Here is a 16070-nt window from a genome sequence, read left to right as displayed (position 1 = left end):
TCATTTGATCCTCACAACCCTGGGAGGTAGGTGCTGTTATTATTCTCATCTTACAGATAAGGATACTGAGGCACTCAGAGTTTAAGTGACTGGCTCAGGGTCACACAGCTATTAAGTGTCTGGACTGGATTTGAATTCAAGTGCCCTAACTCTAGGTTCAGCACTATAATCACTAAAGCAGGTATCTGCCGCTTTGCCTTTGCATATTCTTTGCATATACTTTGTATTCTCTCTCTTTCTCTCTTTCTTTCTCTCGCTCTCTTTTTTTTCTCTCTCTCTCTTTTTTTTCTCTCTCTCTCTCTCTCTCTCTCTCTCTTTCTGTCTGTCTCCCTCTGTCTGTCTCTCTCCCTCTCTGTCTCTGTCTCTCTCTGTCTCTCTCTGTATCTCTGTCTCTGTCTCTATCTCTGTCTCTCTCTATCTCTGTCTGTGTGTGTGTGTGTGTCTCCCTCTATCTCTATCTGTCTGTGAGTGTGTGTGTATGTGTGTGTGTGTCTCTCTGTCTCTCTGTCTCTCTGTCTCTCTCTCTCTCTAAAGGGCTCCTCTTATTATTCTATTAAGAATAAAGCTCTGAAGTTTTAAGAATTAGAGTAGCTAAAGCATAGTAAAAATGCTGACCATAACTCACTGGTACAGAGAATAGCAGATAAATGCCTGTCTGTCTCTCTGTGTGTCTCTCTGTATGTCTCTCTGTCTCTGTGTGTGTGTGTGTGTGTGTGTCTGTCTCTCTGTCTCTCTGTCTCTCTGTCTCTCTCTCTCTCTCTGCTTGTCTGTCTCTCTCTCTCTCTGTCTCTCTCTGTCTCTCTCTCTCTGTCTCTCTCTGTCTCTCTCTTTCTCTCTATGTCTCTCTCTCTCTCTCTCTCTCACACACACACACACACACACACACACACACACACACACACACACACACACACACACACACACACACACACACTTCACCCCACCTTAACCCATAGAATCAAGCTTCAACTTGAATAGTTACCAGCGTCCTACCCATAGTAGGCAGTTAATACATGTTTCTTGATTTCAAGTTCTTGTCATCCCTATCTTACAAAGCCATTATGTGGTTCAAATGAAATGAGAGATGTAAAGTACTTGGCAAAAGTACTGAATGTCAGCTATTATCAATGATTATCCTTGTTTCTTCTGTATTTTTTTAGCATTTGAAGAAGAATGGAATGGCAAGTTAACTTAAATGAGGCTGGTTCTCACAGACTATCAAGTCTAACAGGAGGCTTGGCAGAATTCGTCTGAATGCATTTTCCAAACAAATGTTTAATCCTCTGTGCTGTCTGAGAATAACTGGGAAACTCGACCACAGAACCAATTTCCACTCTTGCAGGCGTCAGGCGGTATTCTTTGTCTTACTAAATCAGCAACTGGGTTGAGAGCCAGAGATGACAGTGGCTAGTTTAATGTAAGGTATGATGTCAAGAAGAGGAGAAAGGGGATGAGGGGAGAGAGAGAGAGTAAGAGAGAGACCAAGAGAAAGGAACAAAGAGAGCTTTGTAGTTCTATTTGAGTGTACAGTTTTTGGTTAAGACAAAGGAAAATAAAAAACTATAGAGATTTTTCCTTTTTTTCCAGTAATGCAAATCTCAAGCATGGTACAGTGAAAGGGTAGCCAGGGATGAAGCTTGGATGGATATGAATCACAGCTCTGTGACTTACGACTGCTGTGACCTTGGACAAATAACCTCTCTGGGTCTCAATTTTGTCTTCTATAAAATAAAGGAGTTCCACAGGACAATTTCTGAGTCCCTTCCAAAACTATACTGATGAAATGTTATGATCCAATGAATAAGTGGGCAACAGTTAAGGCACAGAAGCACCTGTTCTGCAAAATTGCCCACTCTTCCCATTCTCATTTTTCATGTTTCTTTTCACAGAGTAAAGGAAGAAGAGCAACATTGCTCTATTCAGTCATTGTTGCATACAGGAAGAATTACATTGGCACAAACAAGCGCATCCAAAAAAGACTTTTGCATCAAAATGCTCCAAAGAGGAAATGCCACCCATCTGTGTCATAGGCCAATAGCTACCAACTCTATTCTTTGGGGATGCTCTTCAGAACAAATTACAAAGAAAACAACTGGAACAGCTGCACCCACAATCATAGGCATTCTCCAACAGGCCACTGAGCCACCATACCATAAGCAGAGTTGTGCTAAAAGTTGACTTTGGGGAGTCAAAACACTCTCAGCATGTTTTAACTGGTGAAATAAAAATGGTAGGGTAAGATTCTGGTGAACAGTAGATTATAGTCATTCAACCACAAGCCTGGGATTGCAAAGGATCTTTTTGGAAGGATGTGACATGAAAGGATTAGGGAGGATCTAGGCAATGAGGAAGGGCTCAATTTAACCAACCTCTGGCCCAGGTCCAAGCACACACAACTTTATCCCTTCTAATAAAGATGGAGAGAGAAAGGAAAGCCAGGGGTGGGGAGTGAGTTCCCAATGCCTTAATTCTGATGCATATCTCTCTCATGGCAAGAAATAGAAGCTTAGTAGCAATATTTATTCCTAAACCAAGTTCATAAGGATTGCTCTACTATGATTTATTACCATATCCTGTACCAGGCTTATAAATTTGTCAAGAGTAACATGTTTTATATCTCTGCTTGGTGTCTTTTTCCATGTCTGGTATGGGTTGGGGAGAAGAAAGGTGGGGAGGCACAGAGGGACAACTGAACTTTTGAATTCACTGAAATCAGGAATTCTTGATGAGGAACACTCCATCTAACCATTAATAATAATCGGCATTGGTAATACAACTTAGATTCTTAGAGTTATCTTGCTTTTTTAAGTATTGAAGATATGATCAAAAGAGGCTTGTAGGTGACTCTGAGGTTATCTATCTTCTATTATATTTCACTGTTTCTCTTCCTTTATTTACAAGGGGAATCACAGAAGAAAAATAATCACTTTTACTTAGAATTTTTAAAGATTATAAAGTCCCTTTTCAAAGTATCTCATATGGATGTCTCAATAGTCCTGTGAGATTATACTATAGCTATGATTTCCCTCAGTTTATAGATAAGAAAACTGAGCCTTAGAGAAGGTTAATTTTTTTTTCAATTAATAAGTATTTATTTCTCCCTCCTTCCCAGTTGTTCCTCTCCATTGGAAAAAAAAAGTAACTCTATTCTAAGAAATATTCACAGTCAAGCAAAGCAAATTTCTACACAGGCAATTTAAAAATGCAAATCTCATTCTGCAGCTTGAGTCCAAGCACAGTGCCTGGCATATAGTAAGTATTTGAAGACAGGTACCATGCTTCATCCTTAGACCTCTGGAATGGTGATTGAAAACTGTATTGATCAGAATTCTTAAGACTGTCATAGTTAGAATATTGTTGTTAGCATAAATTATTCTGACTTCACTTGATTCTTCATCAGTTCATATAAGTCTTTGGGGACTTCTCTAAACATATCCCTGACTTCATTTCTTATGATGCAATATTATTCTATTACATTCCAAGACTATTATTTTTAGTTATTTCTCAATTGATGCATATTCTCCCACTTAGTTTCCAGTTCTTTGCCAACACACACACACACACACACACACACACACACACACACACACGTTGTCCTGAACAAGAGGGAACTCTTTCTTTAATCTCTCTGGAATATAAGCATAATAATGGTGTTACCTAGTGAGTATGCATGTTACTTATCTTTCTGCCTCACTTTCTTCAACTGTAAAATGTAATATCCCCTATCTTCCAGGGTTGCTGTAAGGATTAAATGAGATAACACTTGTAAAGTGATCAGCAAAGTACCTGGACATAGTAAGTGCTTAATAAATGCTTACTTCCTGTGATTACCCTTAAGAAGTAGGATTTAGAGCCAAATCTTTCAGACTCTTTAGTCCCATAATATTCCTTGTTCTCTCTGACAAAACTGTATCAAACATGAAAAAAAAAAAATCCTACCAAGAAAAAAATGACCCAACTACTAAATAGTCAGGATTCCTCTGGGTCACTCACTACCTACCAGACTATTCCAGAGCAATCAGTTCCAACCAGGCAGCAGGAACTTTTGGCACTTGGCCTGAGTTAGGAAAGAGAAAGAGGCAAGGACTGCTGCCCAGGAAACTCAGTCTTAGTGGTCAGGAATCAGAATTGGCTTTGTTCTGGAAGTCCAATCTGCCTCTGGTCTCTGTCTTTATGCAGAGGCAGCAAACATCTTTCTCATCCCTTCATGGAGTGTTAATTGCATAATCCACTGTCTCATAAAGCTAATAATTACTATATTTTTCAGATGCCTTCTCTTGTTATAAGGGTATATGTTATAATCACTTATTGGAACATTCTCTTTCTGTGTCTCTGTCTCTGGGCCTCTGGGTCTGTTTCTGTGTGTGTGTCTGTCTCTGTTTCTGTCTGTGTCTGTCTGTCTGTCTCTCTCTCTCTCTCTCTCTCTCTCTCTCTCTCTCTCTCTCTCTTTCTGTCTCTCTCTTTCTGTCTCTCTCTGTGTGTCTCTCTCTGTCTCTCTGTCTTTCTCTGTCTCAGAAAAGTGGATCAAGTTAACCCTAATTCTGAGAAGGACTCATAAAAGGTCTCAGGTGGAGGAACTCAATCAAGTGGCAGAATAGACATCCCTGTGAGACTGAAAAGCAAGGGTTTCAGCTATCACATACTCAGATTGTAGTTAGTTTAGGGATTATCTGCCCCAATGAGAGGGGAACAATGACCCTCAATCCCTTGACACAGCCACTCTGCTGGATGATAATAATAATATTTACAAAGTGCTATGTAGATATTATCTCATTTAATCCTCAAAACAAACTTGGGTACTATTGTTATTTCTTTTGAGTCATGAGAAAACTGAAGCAAGCAGATGGTGACCTGCCCAGGAACACACAGTTAGCAAGTGTCTGAGAACAAATCTGAACTCAGGTTTTCCTGTCTCAGCATAAGGGTTGCCTGCCCACCAGAATCTAGGTGAGAGGGAGGAAGCCTTGATATTAGTAATCAGATCACAATCCCCAACCAGTTAAGTGATGCAGTCACTAAGAACATGTGGTATCTTGTGGGTTATTCCTATGTGAATAATCAAATGGTAGTCATAAATTTAATAGAGCCTTGCAGATAAGTACCAAGAACTTTACTAGCCTCTAATGAATTCTTTCTTTGGGGGAATTGGGCAGAATTTGTGGAAAGAAAGTGAATTTCCACCCAAAGGTGAAATATTCTTCATGTTTTGCCTGGAAGTAGCTCTTGTGAATCTGACTTTGAAGGAACATGTTATCTTCATTAATCATCCAAAAGTTTACTGACCTTTATTTGTTTGCTTGCTTGATTGTTTATTTGCTGGGCAGATCAAAAAAAGATCAAAAAGAGTTAAGTGGGAAAAAAGACTTTGCTTTTCTCTTAGTGCTTAGAGCAAAACCTGCTACATAGTAAACATTTAATAAGTGCTTGTTTCCTTCCTTTCTAAGGTGAGATAAATAGTATCATTATTCTTTACTCTTTCCCTGGGAGTAAGTGTTTGCAAGTCTAATTTTAAAGTCACATTTTATCTTCATTTATATGTCCTTCCCTGGCAGGAATTTAAATAAATAAAACCCAAGTATATCAGAAAATGAGAAAAGAAAGAACAAAAGCAATGGGATTGGAGTTTCTTCCCACACATACACACGCCCCTTGCCACCATGACAATTTTCTTCCAGATGTCACCAACAGTTTATTTCAAAGATACAAGGAAGGCAAGAACCCTCTAAATTTAATTCGATTCCATTTGAGATGGATTCATTAAGCATCTATTCCACATCATGCTCTGTGCTAGGTTCTGGAGCTAACATTCTAGCATGGCACAATAGAGAGAACATCAGATTTGTTGTGCAAGGACCTGGATTGAAATCTCTACTTGTCTCCTTCCAACCTGTGTATTTGGTTTTCTGATCTGTAAAATGAGGAATGACCCCTTACATGACAATTAAGGTTTGTTCCAACTCAAAATCTATGATCCTGTGAATCTTTCCTGAAACAGGGCAATACCATGTCTCAAAATATATCCAATTTTCAAACATGCTGTGCTCAGCAAACATAAACTTAGATAATTAACACCTCCATTCTCATTTTTAAAGGTTATTGCGTTCAGTAAATTAAACCTTCCTACAAAACAAGCCAGAGAATGAAAGGGGAAAGGGAAACCTCAATCAGAACACAGCCATAGTTAGACATCATAGCACCCACCAGAGGTTATTATTAAACAGGGTCAGCAACCCAACTTCTTCATTAGATACAGGACTATTGAGTATTGCATTCTAGGTGGCACATAACAGGAAAATCTAAGTCGTGACTAGCAGGGACATGAACCTTTGATCTATCCTCTCCCGAGGCACAATTACTGGCTGAATTAAGGGAGACAAGCTTCATAAATGAAGTGATCCTTGGCATTTCTAAGTAACAACTATTAGAAAGCTCTACTAATTGAGATCTTTCAGGCACATGTCTTCTCCCCTCCCCACCTTGTCATCAGGACAAGAAGAGGATCTTAACATAAAGGAATGTTAAAACTCGGATTGACACAATTCATAAGCATTTGGAGCTGGGCAAGATCCATCACTGTCACTGTGTGTACATGAAACAGGACCTAATATCTCAGCAAAGGCTGAAATGCACCGAAGAACAAAGATGGTCTATATCGTTTCTCTGATACTTTCAGTGGCTCCTTGGTCTGTGGTATAGAGTAGCATAACTATTCCCAGACTTTAGCCATGATTGATAACCAACTAAAGATCCACAGAAAAATGCTCATATGAACAAGCCCTGCCCGTATCTGTCGATAACATCTCAATCATCTCTTCAGTTCTATTTGAAGTCTTGGTTCCACAGAACTCCCCAGAAGCAGACTGTCATCCAAATCAGTTTTTCTGGGCAACTTTCATCTGCTGACCATAGATAAGTCCTCTAACTGCTCTGCATGGCCTAAAAAAAAAGCTAGTGGCACACAGCCAGATGTCTTTGGACTGTGACTCTTTACATGGACCTTTCTTCTGCAATCACATCTAACTGAATAAAAGGTAAGTCCATATCAAAGATTAGGAAAAAGAGGAGGGTGCAGACTCAGGCCATAAAACGAAATCCTTGAGTTGTATGGCACCCAAAGATAACACAATATTATATCGAAATGTCATAGAAGGTAATAAGGAGCAGGGGATTGGTGATTTCTTTGAAATGCTTAGCAATTTACAAATTACTTTATAAATAACTTTTCCTGACTAATGCAGAAAAATAAACAGAAAATTATAAATAAGTATTTTATTAAGGAGGTAAGTGAAGCTCTAGATTATTGATAATTCTAAGTTTTCCTCAGAAAGTCATCTTCACAATGACCATTTTTCCTTGTACCATAAGGATAAATAAACTACAAAGAATATCAACAAAAATCTACATAGCTACTTGGTTGAAAAACTACTCTATACTTCTAGTAGGGTTAATGAGATTGGCAGTGAGTCTCCTGTCAAACTTATCAAATACATCATAGATTGGGTCCATAATTAGCTTTAATTAACAATTAAGGTATTCATTATGAATAAATGCCATGCACTCTGATGGAAGACATTTTTTTTAAAATATCCCTTTATATTTCAGCTGATGTACAATACAATGGCTTATTCCCTCAAAAGTTTGATCCCACAGGCAACAGGACTTCTTTGTATGCATTTGCTACCATATCCTTTTTCAAGAAATTCAAAATGGTGTCATTGACCTACAGAATCCTTAGTTAAAATTTGAGGTGTTAACAAAACATTAAATCAATGAACAAACATTTATTAAGCACATTCTATATATCAGGTAGTATGCTAAGTTACTGGGAATACAAAGTAAAAAATGAAATGATTTATGCCTTCAAATTTGAAGGTTTTTTTGTTTTGGGTTGTCAGGATCTTGGGAGAAAAACACACACACACACACACACACACATTTACATGATCAAAATTAAATCATGCATCTTTTGGAAACCCCAAATAGTCATTTAGCTCTGTGAATAGATTTCAGGAAATCTACAAACTTGGATGGGTTGCAGGGGTGAGGCAGAAGGGATTTTTCTTTTCTTTATTTGTTTCCTTTATCAGTGGCATTTTTATTGCATCTTTATTTTCAATAACCTCTGAATAAATTTATCATTTCTTTCAATTATTCAAAACGATCATTCTAAAAAGGGCCCACAGATATCACTAGGCTGCTAGAGGGGTCCTTGGCACATAAATGACAAAGAACCCTTGTTTCTGATTAATTGATCATTCAACTTCCTACCAGAACTTCTAAAAAGCCAAGCTGGAATCATCTGAATTTCTCCCCTCCCTAACCTATGGGCTCCTAGAAGGCTAATGAATAACAAATGGCCAAAAGGAAAGTCTAAACATAAGGGGAGGGGTAAAGAGAGGAGCCCTGGAAAATAAAAACTAATTCATGGTAGAAAATTCTCATTCCACTATTCAGAGATTCCTGCAAGAGATATCATTCAGCCCCTTGGAAGACATAGCAAACCACTATACTAGAAGTGCAAGAGAGGATGGAGGACAGTGGAATCCCAATCGAGGCTCTGTTGTTAGATTTTGTGATCTGTAGGAAGTCTCCCTGGGACTGTTTCCTCTTTTGTAAAAATCAAAAGGATTCAATCAGATGGTACATAACATCCAAAGGATCATGCCTCAAGGTGTAGAAAGACTAAGATATCACTCCTGAGCATTTGGAAAATTGCTGGAAAGATCCCTAGATTCTAAGTCAAAAGACTGGGCTGAAGCTACTAGCTGTGTGATCTGACTCAAATTCATTCAATGTCTCTGAGACTTCAGTTTCCTCATAAATAAAACAAGAACAAAAATATTTAATGTATTTTTTCCTTTCTTTCCAAGAATGCCAATAATAGGGGAAATGTATCTGAGATTGCTCACAATAAATCATGATAGTAATCATAATAATAGAATTTGTCATGCTTTATTGTTGCAAAGCAAAAATTATCTCATTTGATCCTCATCACAACCCTGCACAGGAGATGCTACTGTTGTCTCCATTTTCCAGATGAGGAAACTGAGTCTCAGAATCAAGTGACTTGCCCAAGTTCACATATTTAAGGTTTAAGTCAGGATTTGAACTCAGGGCTTTCCTAATTCCAGGTCCAGGAGCCTATTCATTGAGCTATTTTAGCTGCCTCTAAAACATTACAAAACACACTTTTAATGGGGGTTTTAATATCTGAAGGACATGAAATGTCATCAGTAGAGATACTCCTTTTACATTTCCTCCAAAACAGGAAACAGTTAAGAATTGTTTTGGGCAAAGAGTTCAGCAGCTCAAAGCCACTATAGAAATGCCAGCAGCGGAGAGATGCAGTCTTACTTATGGACTGAATGTTCCTGAATCGCATAGCACATGCTAGGGAGAAAAGTATAAGAAGACTAGAAAGGTGGGAATGGAGAATATAAGTCATGGAGAGCATTGAATCTCAAATGGAGCATTCTGTACTCAATCCTGAAGGGGATAGGAAGCCAGTGGAGTTTAATGAGTATTGAAATGATGTGGATGAACCTGAGACAATCGCTGATTGGCTGTAAAATAAATAGTCCATTACTGAGCCCGTTCTTGAAGAAAACTCCCTGGCTTCAATAAGCAAATCAAGTTGTTCCATTGGCAAAGACTTTAAGACACTGGTACCAATTCTTCGTTAATATAAGGGTTCAAAAGCAGGGTTCAGAAGCTATTATAATTGTACTTTTGATAAAAACAATGCATAAATCCAATCATATATTCAAGTATTAAACACCTACTGCGTACAAGGCAAGAAACAGAGAAATATGTTTAAGGCCCTCTCAGGAGGACCATTTTCAGTTGCGCTTCTGATTCTTACCAGCTCTGTCTTTAGTAGGAATCATTAATCTTTTTAGGTCATAGAACTCCTTTGACAGTCTGGTGAAGTCTAGGGACCTCTTCTCAAATAATATTTCAAAATGCATGAAATAAAACATATAGGATTTCAAAGGAAACCAATTATACTGAAATAATATAATTTTCCCTGATTCCAATTCACAGACCCTCTGAAATTTATCAGTGGATCCTAGTTTCTTAATCTAGGACTGTTCTAAATCATAGACAAGTTAAAACCCCTCAGTATCACCAAGCACCTCTGAAGGATTGTTATGTAGTAAGTTATGTAAAAGCAGCAGTGAAAGGAGCTTCCATGCCGAGAGTGTTCCTTCACTGTTAAAATATCATGTTTGAACCAAAAATGTCTAAGATGCTATGCTATGTACTAAGGATTTAAAAAGGGAGAGGGGACAGCAGTGCCTCCCTCCTCAAAGAAGCTGCTGTGGCAGGGATAGGGGTGATGGGAGGGGTATAAATTACACGTATCTCTAGATGTTACCTAAATATTTGCTGTGTTAACCTTTCTCCATACTTTATTCCTTTGCTAATCTCCAACACTATAGAATCTATATTATGTATCTACATTATAGATAATAGGGTCACTAAAGAAATAGCTAAGGGAGAACACTCCTTAATATTGCAGTTAACTATACCCACTTTCTCTACAGGTTCAAAACCATAAGTCAATTTATTTCTAAGGGACAGATTTTTTTCCCCAATGACAACAAAATCTATTTAAAATTCAGTCTACCCAGTACATTAAAAATAGGAATCTTTCCTCTATAAAAATTAAGGCTTTAAATTATATTATTTAAAGGAAAGAGAGGGAAACATTTTACTTTCTTAGCTGTGCTCCATTCAATTTTTATTTCAACAATTCATAATCCTTTGGGTCCCTCCAAGCCAGAATTTCCTGTGCATGATAGCAGGTGAACAGAAAAGCAATCATATTGTCATTTACAAGAAGGATGAGCTTGGTATTTAAGTACTCACACCCATTTTTAATCCTGTTATGTTTTTAATGGGGGTAACTTCCATTGAGGGCAGGAGCAAGGAGTACAGGAAGCTGAGCCAATTTAAAATCCAGGGCAGCAGATCGACTTCAGGCAGTTTGCATGACTGAATGGGAAATAGCCCAACTTAGAAAGGGTCATACTTAAGGCAACAGGTCTCTTTGCCTGTTCATTTACCCAGGGGGAGAGAGCTAAACCCCAAGGCTGAAAACATAACCATTACACTCCTTGGCAAAGAGATTGGCAAGAAGAACAACAAAAACAGATCAAGGATTCCACCCCCTGAGCCAGGATGCAAGTTGCTGGATTCAAATAATAAAGACCTCGTCAAAGTTGGCTGTCAGCTCTCGTCAACACTCTGCCCAGTCAACTCTCTTGGACCCAACTACCAGAGAAGTAAAACCTCTGAACTGACATCTAACTAAAAAAAGGAATAAAAGAAACTGGTTAGTTTTATTTTTTTCCTCTCTTCTTTCTGGAGATTTGGTCGAGAGACTACAAATTGATTTCACCATCCCACAAGGGAGCTCTCTGTTTTCTCAGTTCCTCTCCTTCACTTTGGCCCCTCTGAATATGTATGTTTGGATTAAATATTAATAAAGTATGTTTGAGGGGACAAAGAAGACTTTTTCCAACTCAGTGGGGCCTGAAAAGACAGAGATATTCTGGGCTCTGCTACACAGAGATATAAGGTTGTGGATCATCCAATCTTGCCCACCTGGACCATTCTCTTTGTAAAGAATTCTGGGCATAGGAAAGTATCCTGCTGTCTCAGGTACCAGGGAACAAGTTTTTTGGGTTTTTTTTTCTGTATTGTGGTATGTGCTATGCCAATAAATAAATATTTAAAAAAATAATAGAGAGGCAATGTAACAAAGGGAACACAACACACCACAAATTTAGTTTTGTCACTAGTAAATTCTTAATCTCCCTTCCTTCACCATAAATTTCCTCCTTCTACCTCCAAAAGAAATGTTGAAGGATCCCTTTGAAAATAGGAATCTGATTAAAATTTTCTTTTTCAATCATATTGTCTTTAGAACTAGAGGGCTAGCTGAAGCTGTACTTGTATTTATCTTGAAAGAAACATAAAGCCATTAAGGATAGTGTATTGGGGGACTGTCATGTAAGTCCTGAGTCAGTAAATAACTTTCAACCAAGACATTCTAATCCACAGTGAACTGTATTGTTTGTCCTAACTAAGGAAGGCATAAAGCATATTTTATCCCTTATATATTTCAAGGGACCACTTCGAAATGAAATGTATGTACTGCAAGCACAAATCATTCTAGAAATCATTCCAAACAACACATTTGTACATTTCATAGAAAAGAAAGTGAATATTTCTAGTAAGGGAATATCACCATGTAGAACATAAGCCAAGAGAGTTTGCTTGCCAAGGGTCATGTACTTTGGAGCCCACACACTTTCCTAAGTAAAATGGGCCGGGTAGGAATAACTTATATACAGAAAAATTTTTAAAGTTTCCAGAAGCACAAGAACACCCAGCCACAAGAAAAACATCAAGAGACCCTGACAATTTCCTCCACAAGGGTTCCTGAGAGATGGTTCATCTAAGACATTAATGACACCTAAAAGCAGGACCCCTTAGAAAACAGAATGAGAAGTCCTTACTAATGCACATACTCACTATACTTATCACTATACTTACTGTGGGGAGATTCATCTAAACTTGAAAAGCACTGCCTGTATTAAAATTTTGCATCAGTGTTAATTTGCTGTGTGACTTGGAGAAAGTCACTTAATCTGAGCCTGTGTGTATAAATGGATGCAAATATGTCAATATAAATATATGTGTATATACATATAAATATGATTATGGATATAGATATATTGCCATCTGTCTATAATACAATATGTGGTATGTCTGTGCGTGTGTGTGTGAACAGACATACATAATATATCTTTGGAGAACTTCACCTGAATGAAGCCCTTTACTGAAAATTTGTTGCTGAGTAAAGATCAGCATGGGAAATCTAGAAAGGGGAGCCCCACTCTCACAGATTAAGTACAGTTTTCCTTTGAAATGATCACAAGCATTTATGAAGCACCTATATCAATCACTGCAAGCAATAGAGATACAAAGACAAAAATGAAATCATTCCTACCCACAAGGAACTTTCATTCTATCAGGAGTAATAGCAGGTATACCTCTAAGTAAATATAGAATACCTAAAAACATTAATAGTGTTCCAAAAATCTTGGGATAATCTTCATCAAGACTTTTGGGATACCCTGTAGAAGATAATGGAATGGGGAGGGTGAAGGAGGCAAGGAAGAATCTCACTGATTTCTGGTCATTTTCTTAATTTCTTGTTAATTTTTTTGCCCCTTTTAAAGTCAAATACTAAAATCCTTGGCATGTGAATTCCCTCTTTCAAGGGCTAACATGCAAACGAATACCAGGCTCGATCTCCGTTTGGGTATCTCCTCCTCCTATTAAAGAGAACACTACAAAGTAACTTATGGCATCATCTCCAAGGGTCTCGGGTCTTTTACCGCTTTTGATCCTGAAGAATATTTTGGAGTTTTGATTATTTTTTTAAAATTTTGCCACTTCAACAATCATTCAGAGTTTACTCTTAGACAATGTTGCTCCAGGCCTGCCAAAAGTTTGTCTGCGAGATTCTGTAAATTTCGTCTGGCAATTGATCTGCCTGTCCATCTGGAGAATATTTAAGAGCTAACGGCAGGGGTAGAAGCCAGCAGCAAGGGCAAGCCGGAGACCTCGATAAGTGTCAATGCAAGCTCCTCTCGGAAACCACCACACTTGTCCAACTTTTAGCCAATGTCCAAATGCCCCTTCCCTCCCTTTTCCTCCTGCCTCTCCCTCCCCTCAACTCCCTGGTACCGGAACGTAAGTCAATCGCAGTTAATGCCTTCTCGCACTTCAGCTCGTGTCAATGAAAACTTTTGGATGCTGAGGGGATGACCCAATACCTGACTAGTCCAGGCTGCTCTTAACTTCTACTTTGCAAGAAGAGAGAAAAGAGGGGCAGGAGGGAATGGTCAAAAACCAGTGACAAAACAACATCACGTTACCAAGATAAACAGAGTTCGAGTGTGTGTGATTTTTTTTTTTTTTTTTTTTTTTGGTAATTATATTGGCAAAACGGATGCTTTCGAAAATCATCTGTTCTGTCTTTCCTGAAGGCAGAAAAAAACATCTGGATTCAAGAAACCTAACCCCAGACCAGTAAATTCTGTCAGTGGAATGCAATTTGAAAATCTCTGGAAAGAAAGTCCTATTCGGTATACAAACACACGCACATATACACACAGCGCCCAGCTAAAAGTTGTGCAAAGAAAGAAGCCCCCCGGCCTCCACACACACACACACACACACACACACCACACACACACCTCTATTTCTCTGGGTCTATTTCATCATACCCAACAACACTGATGAGGTGCACGGCCCCGTACTGAGCTGGCAGAGGCAAGTCCTAATCAACCCATCCTACACGGTTTTTATGAACCAAACGTAGCAGTTGAGCCCAGGCTCCATCCCCTGTAATTACGGCTCCGTTTGCTTCTTTTTCCTGTGCTTTCTCTAGCTGTCTCCTCTCCCTCCTGCGCGCCCAGTCGAGCAAGCCCCGTCCGGTCTCCCTCCCCTGCTTGCTTACCTGCAGTCTCTCGGTAGCCGGCTGCCACATATTGTGACCCTTTGGGACGGGGCAGAGAAGAGGCGCAGGAGGACACTGTTGATTTGCGATTGGCAGCAGCTGGGGGCTGGGGGCGGGGGTCTTGCTCACATCTGCTTTGCTGGGTTAGTGGGCAGTGCGTTCTGTCCCTCACCAAGCAGCAGGAACAGCCGCCCGGGTGGGAGAAGGGAGGGACCGGGTCGAGGATAAAGGCAGGGAGAGACCGGGAGGAGGAGGAGAGAGCTCGGGATCCGGGTCCCAGCAACTTGTGGCCGCGGTCGCGCCACCGGCTCCTCTGCCGAAGGAGCTAAGCCGTCCTATTGCACCAGTGAGTGGAATGCCGAGCTCCGCCTGCGGCCCCCGAGTGCAGATGCAACAGCGGCGGCGGCGGCGGCGGCGGCGGCGTCCTGGCTGCTCGCCCCTCCCCCATGGCCGGGGTAGTGCGAAATCCTCCTACTCGCGACCAAAACCTGCCCCGGCTACTGAGCATGCCCAGTCCCTCCGCGAGAGCTCCAGTGCCTTCATCCTGGGCTGATTTCTGCTGCCACCGGCCAGGGGAAGGAGGTTCTCCCTGGGGAGAGGAAGCCTAGGGTGCCATCTCCCAGGCTGGCAACGGGTGAGGGGCAGGGAGGTCAGGGGAGGCCGGACGCGCGCCGGACCCTCACAGGTGCCCGAGGGTAATCCGGGGTGCGCGTTAAGCAGACAGGCATAGAGGGGACAGGAAAGGTTAGGGAGGACGCAGGCACACAGGTCACTGAGCGGAATACTGGCAAAGAAGCCCTAAAGATCATCTCCTCCACCTCATTCAGCAATAGGTCGTGTAGCGAGGAGAGCGGAGCTGGACCTGGGGTCTTGGGTTTGCCCCTCTGCTCCATCGCTGACTGGCCGTGTGATCTTGGACAAGTCCCATTCCTGAACCTCCCCCAGCGGCCGCGTTTGTAAAATGGACATTGCCCCGTCATTGTGATTAGAGGGATTTTGTTATCCCGAAGTCTGCATAGGAAGAAACAGGTTCAGAGAAGTTGATTTGCCCAAACCCCCAACTAATAAGCGGTGGAGCGGAAACTCCAACTCAAATCCAGTGACTTTTCTACCACGTTAAGTGCTGGAAGAGAATGCCCCTCGCTTTCACCTCTTAGAGGCTCAATTTCCTCATCTGTAAAATGAGAGGGTTGGAAAGAAGCAAAGGTACTTTATGTTGTGTTTGTTTCCTGGACCCCTCTGATAAAGCCTATGTTTCCCTTTTTAGAATAATATTTTAAATGCATAAAATAAAATATATAGAATTACGGGAAAATATGTTGAAATAGCAGAGTTGTTTTTTTTTGTTTTTTTTCAAAACAATTTCTTGGACCCTTAATTAAGATCCCAAGAAGTGGATGATCACTGAGCTGCTTTCTGGCTCCATATCTATGATCATGTGATCCTTCTTGTTTAAAGCAAATCGCCATTAAAAATGAGTGCTTGCTATGACTTGAGTTGAGAATCTCATCCCTTGAGTTCTAGAATTTGG

The 16070-nt window shown here is 40.2% G+C and overlaps 1 protein-coding gene across 1 annotated transcript in view; it reads right to left on the bottom strand.

Moving 5' to 3' along the window:
* The window catches only part of PID1 (phosphotyrosine interaction domain containing 1), a 278206-nt gene extending 263178 nt beyond the window's left edge, over window positions 1-15028 (bottom strand). Inside the window, exon 1 of the mRNA XM_012546515.3 lies at window positions 14540-15028. Within this exon, the coding sequence (XP_012401969.1) occupies window positions 14540-14569 (30 nt within the window). The 5' untranslated portion in view covers window positions 14570-15028. The remainder of the gene's footprint in view (window positions 1-14539) is intronic.
* Window positions 15029-16070: the final 1042 nt, after the last annotated feature.

The sequence above is a fragment of the Sarcophilus harrisii genome, chromosome 3 (genome assembly GCF_902635505.1).
Source record: "Sarcophilus harrisii chromosome 3, mSarHar1.11, whole genome shotgun sequence".
Classification (NCBI taxonomy): Eukaryota; Metazoa; Chordata; class Mammalia; order Dasyuromorphia; family Dasyuridae; genus Sarcophilus; species Sarcophilus harrisii.
This window is presented reverse-complemented; position numbering and strand designations above follow the sequence as displayed.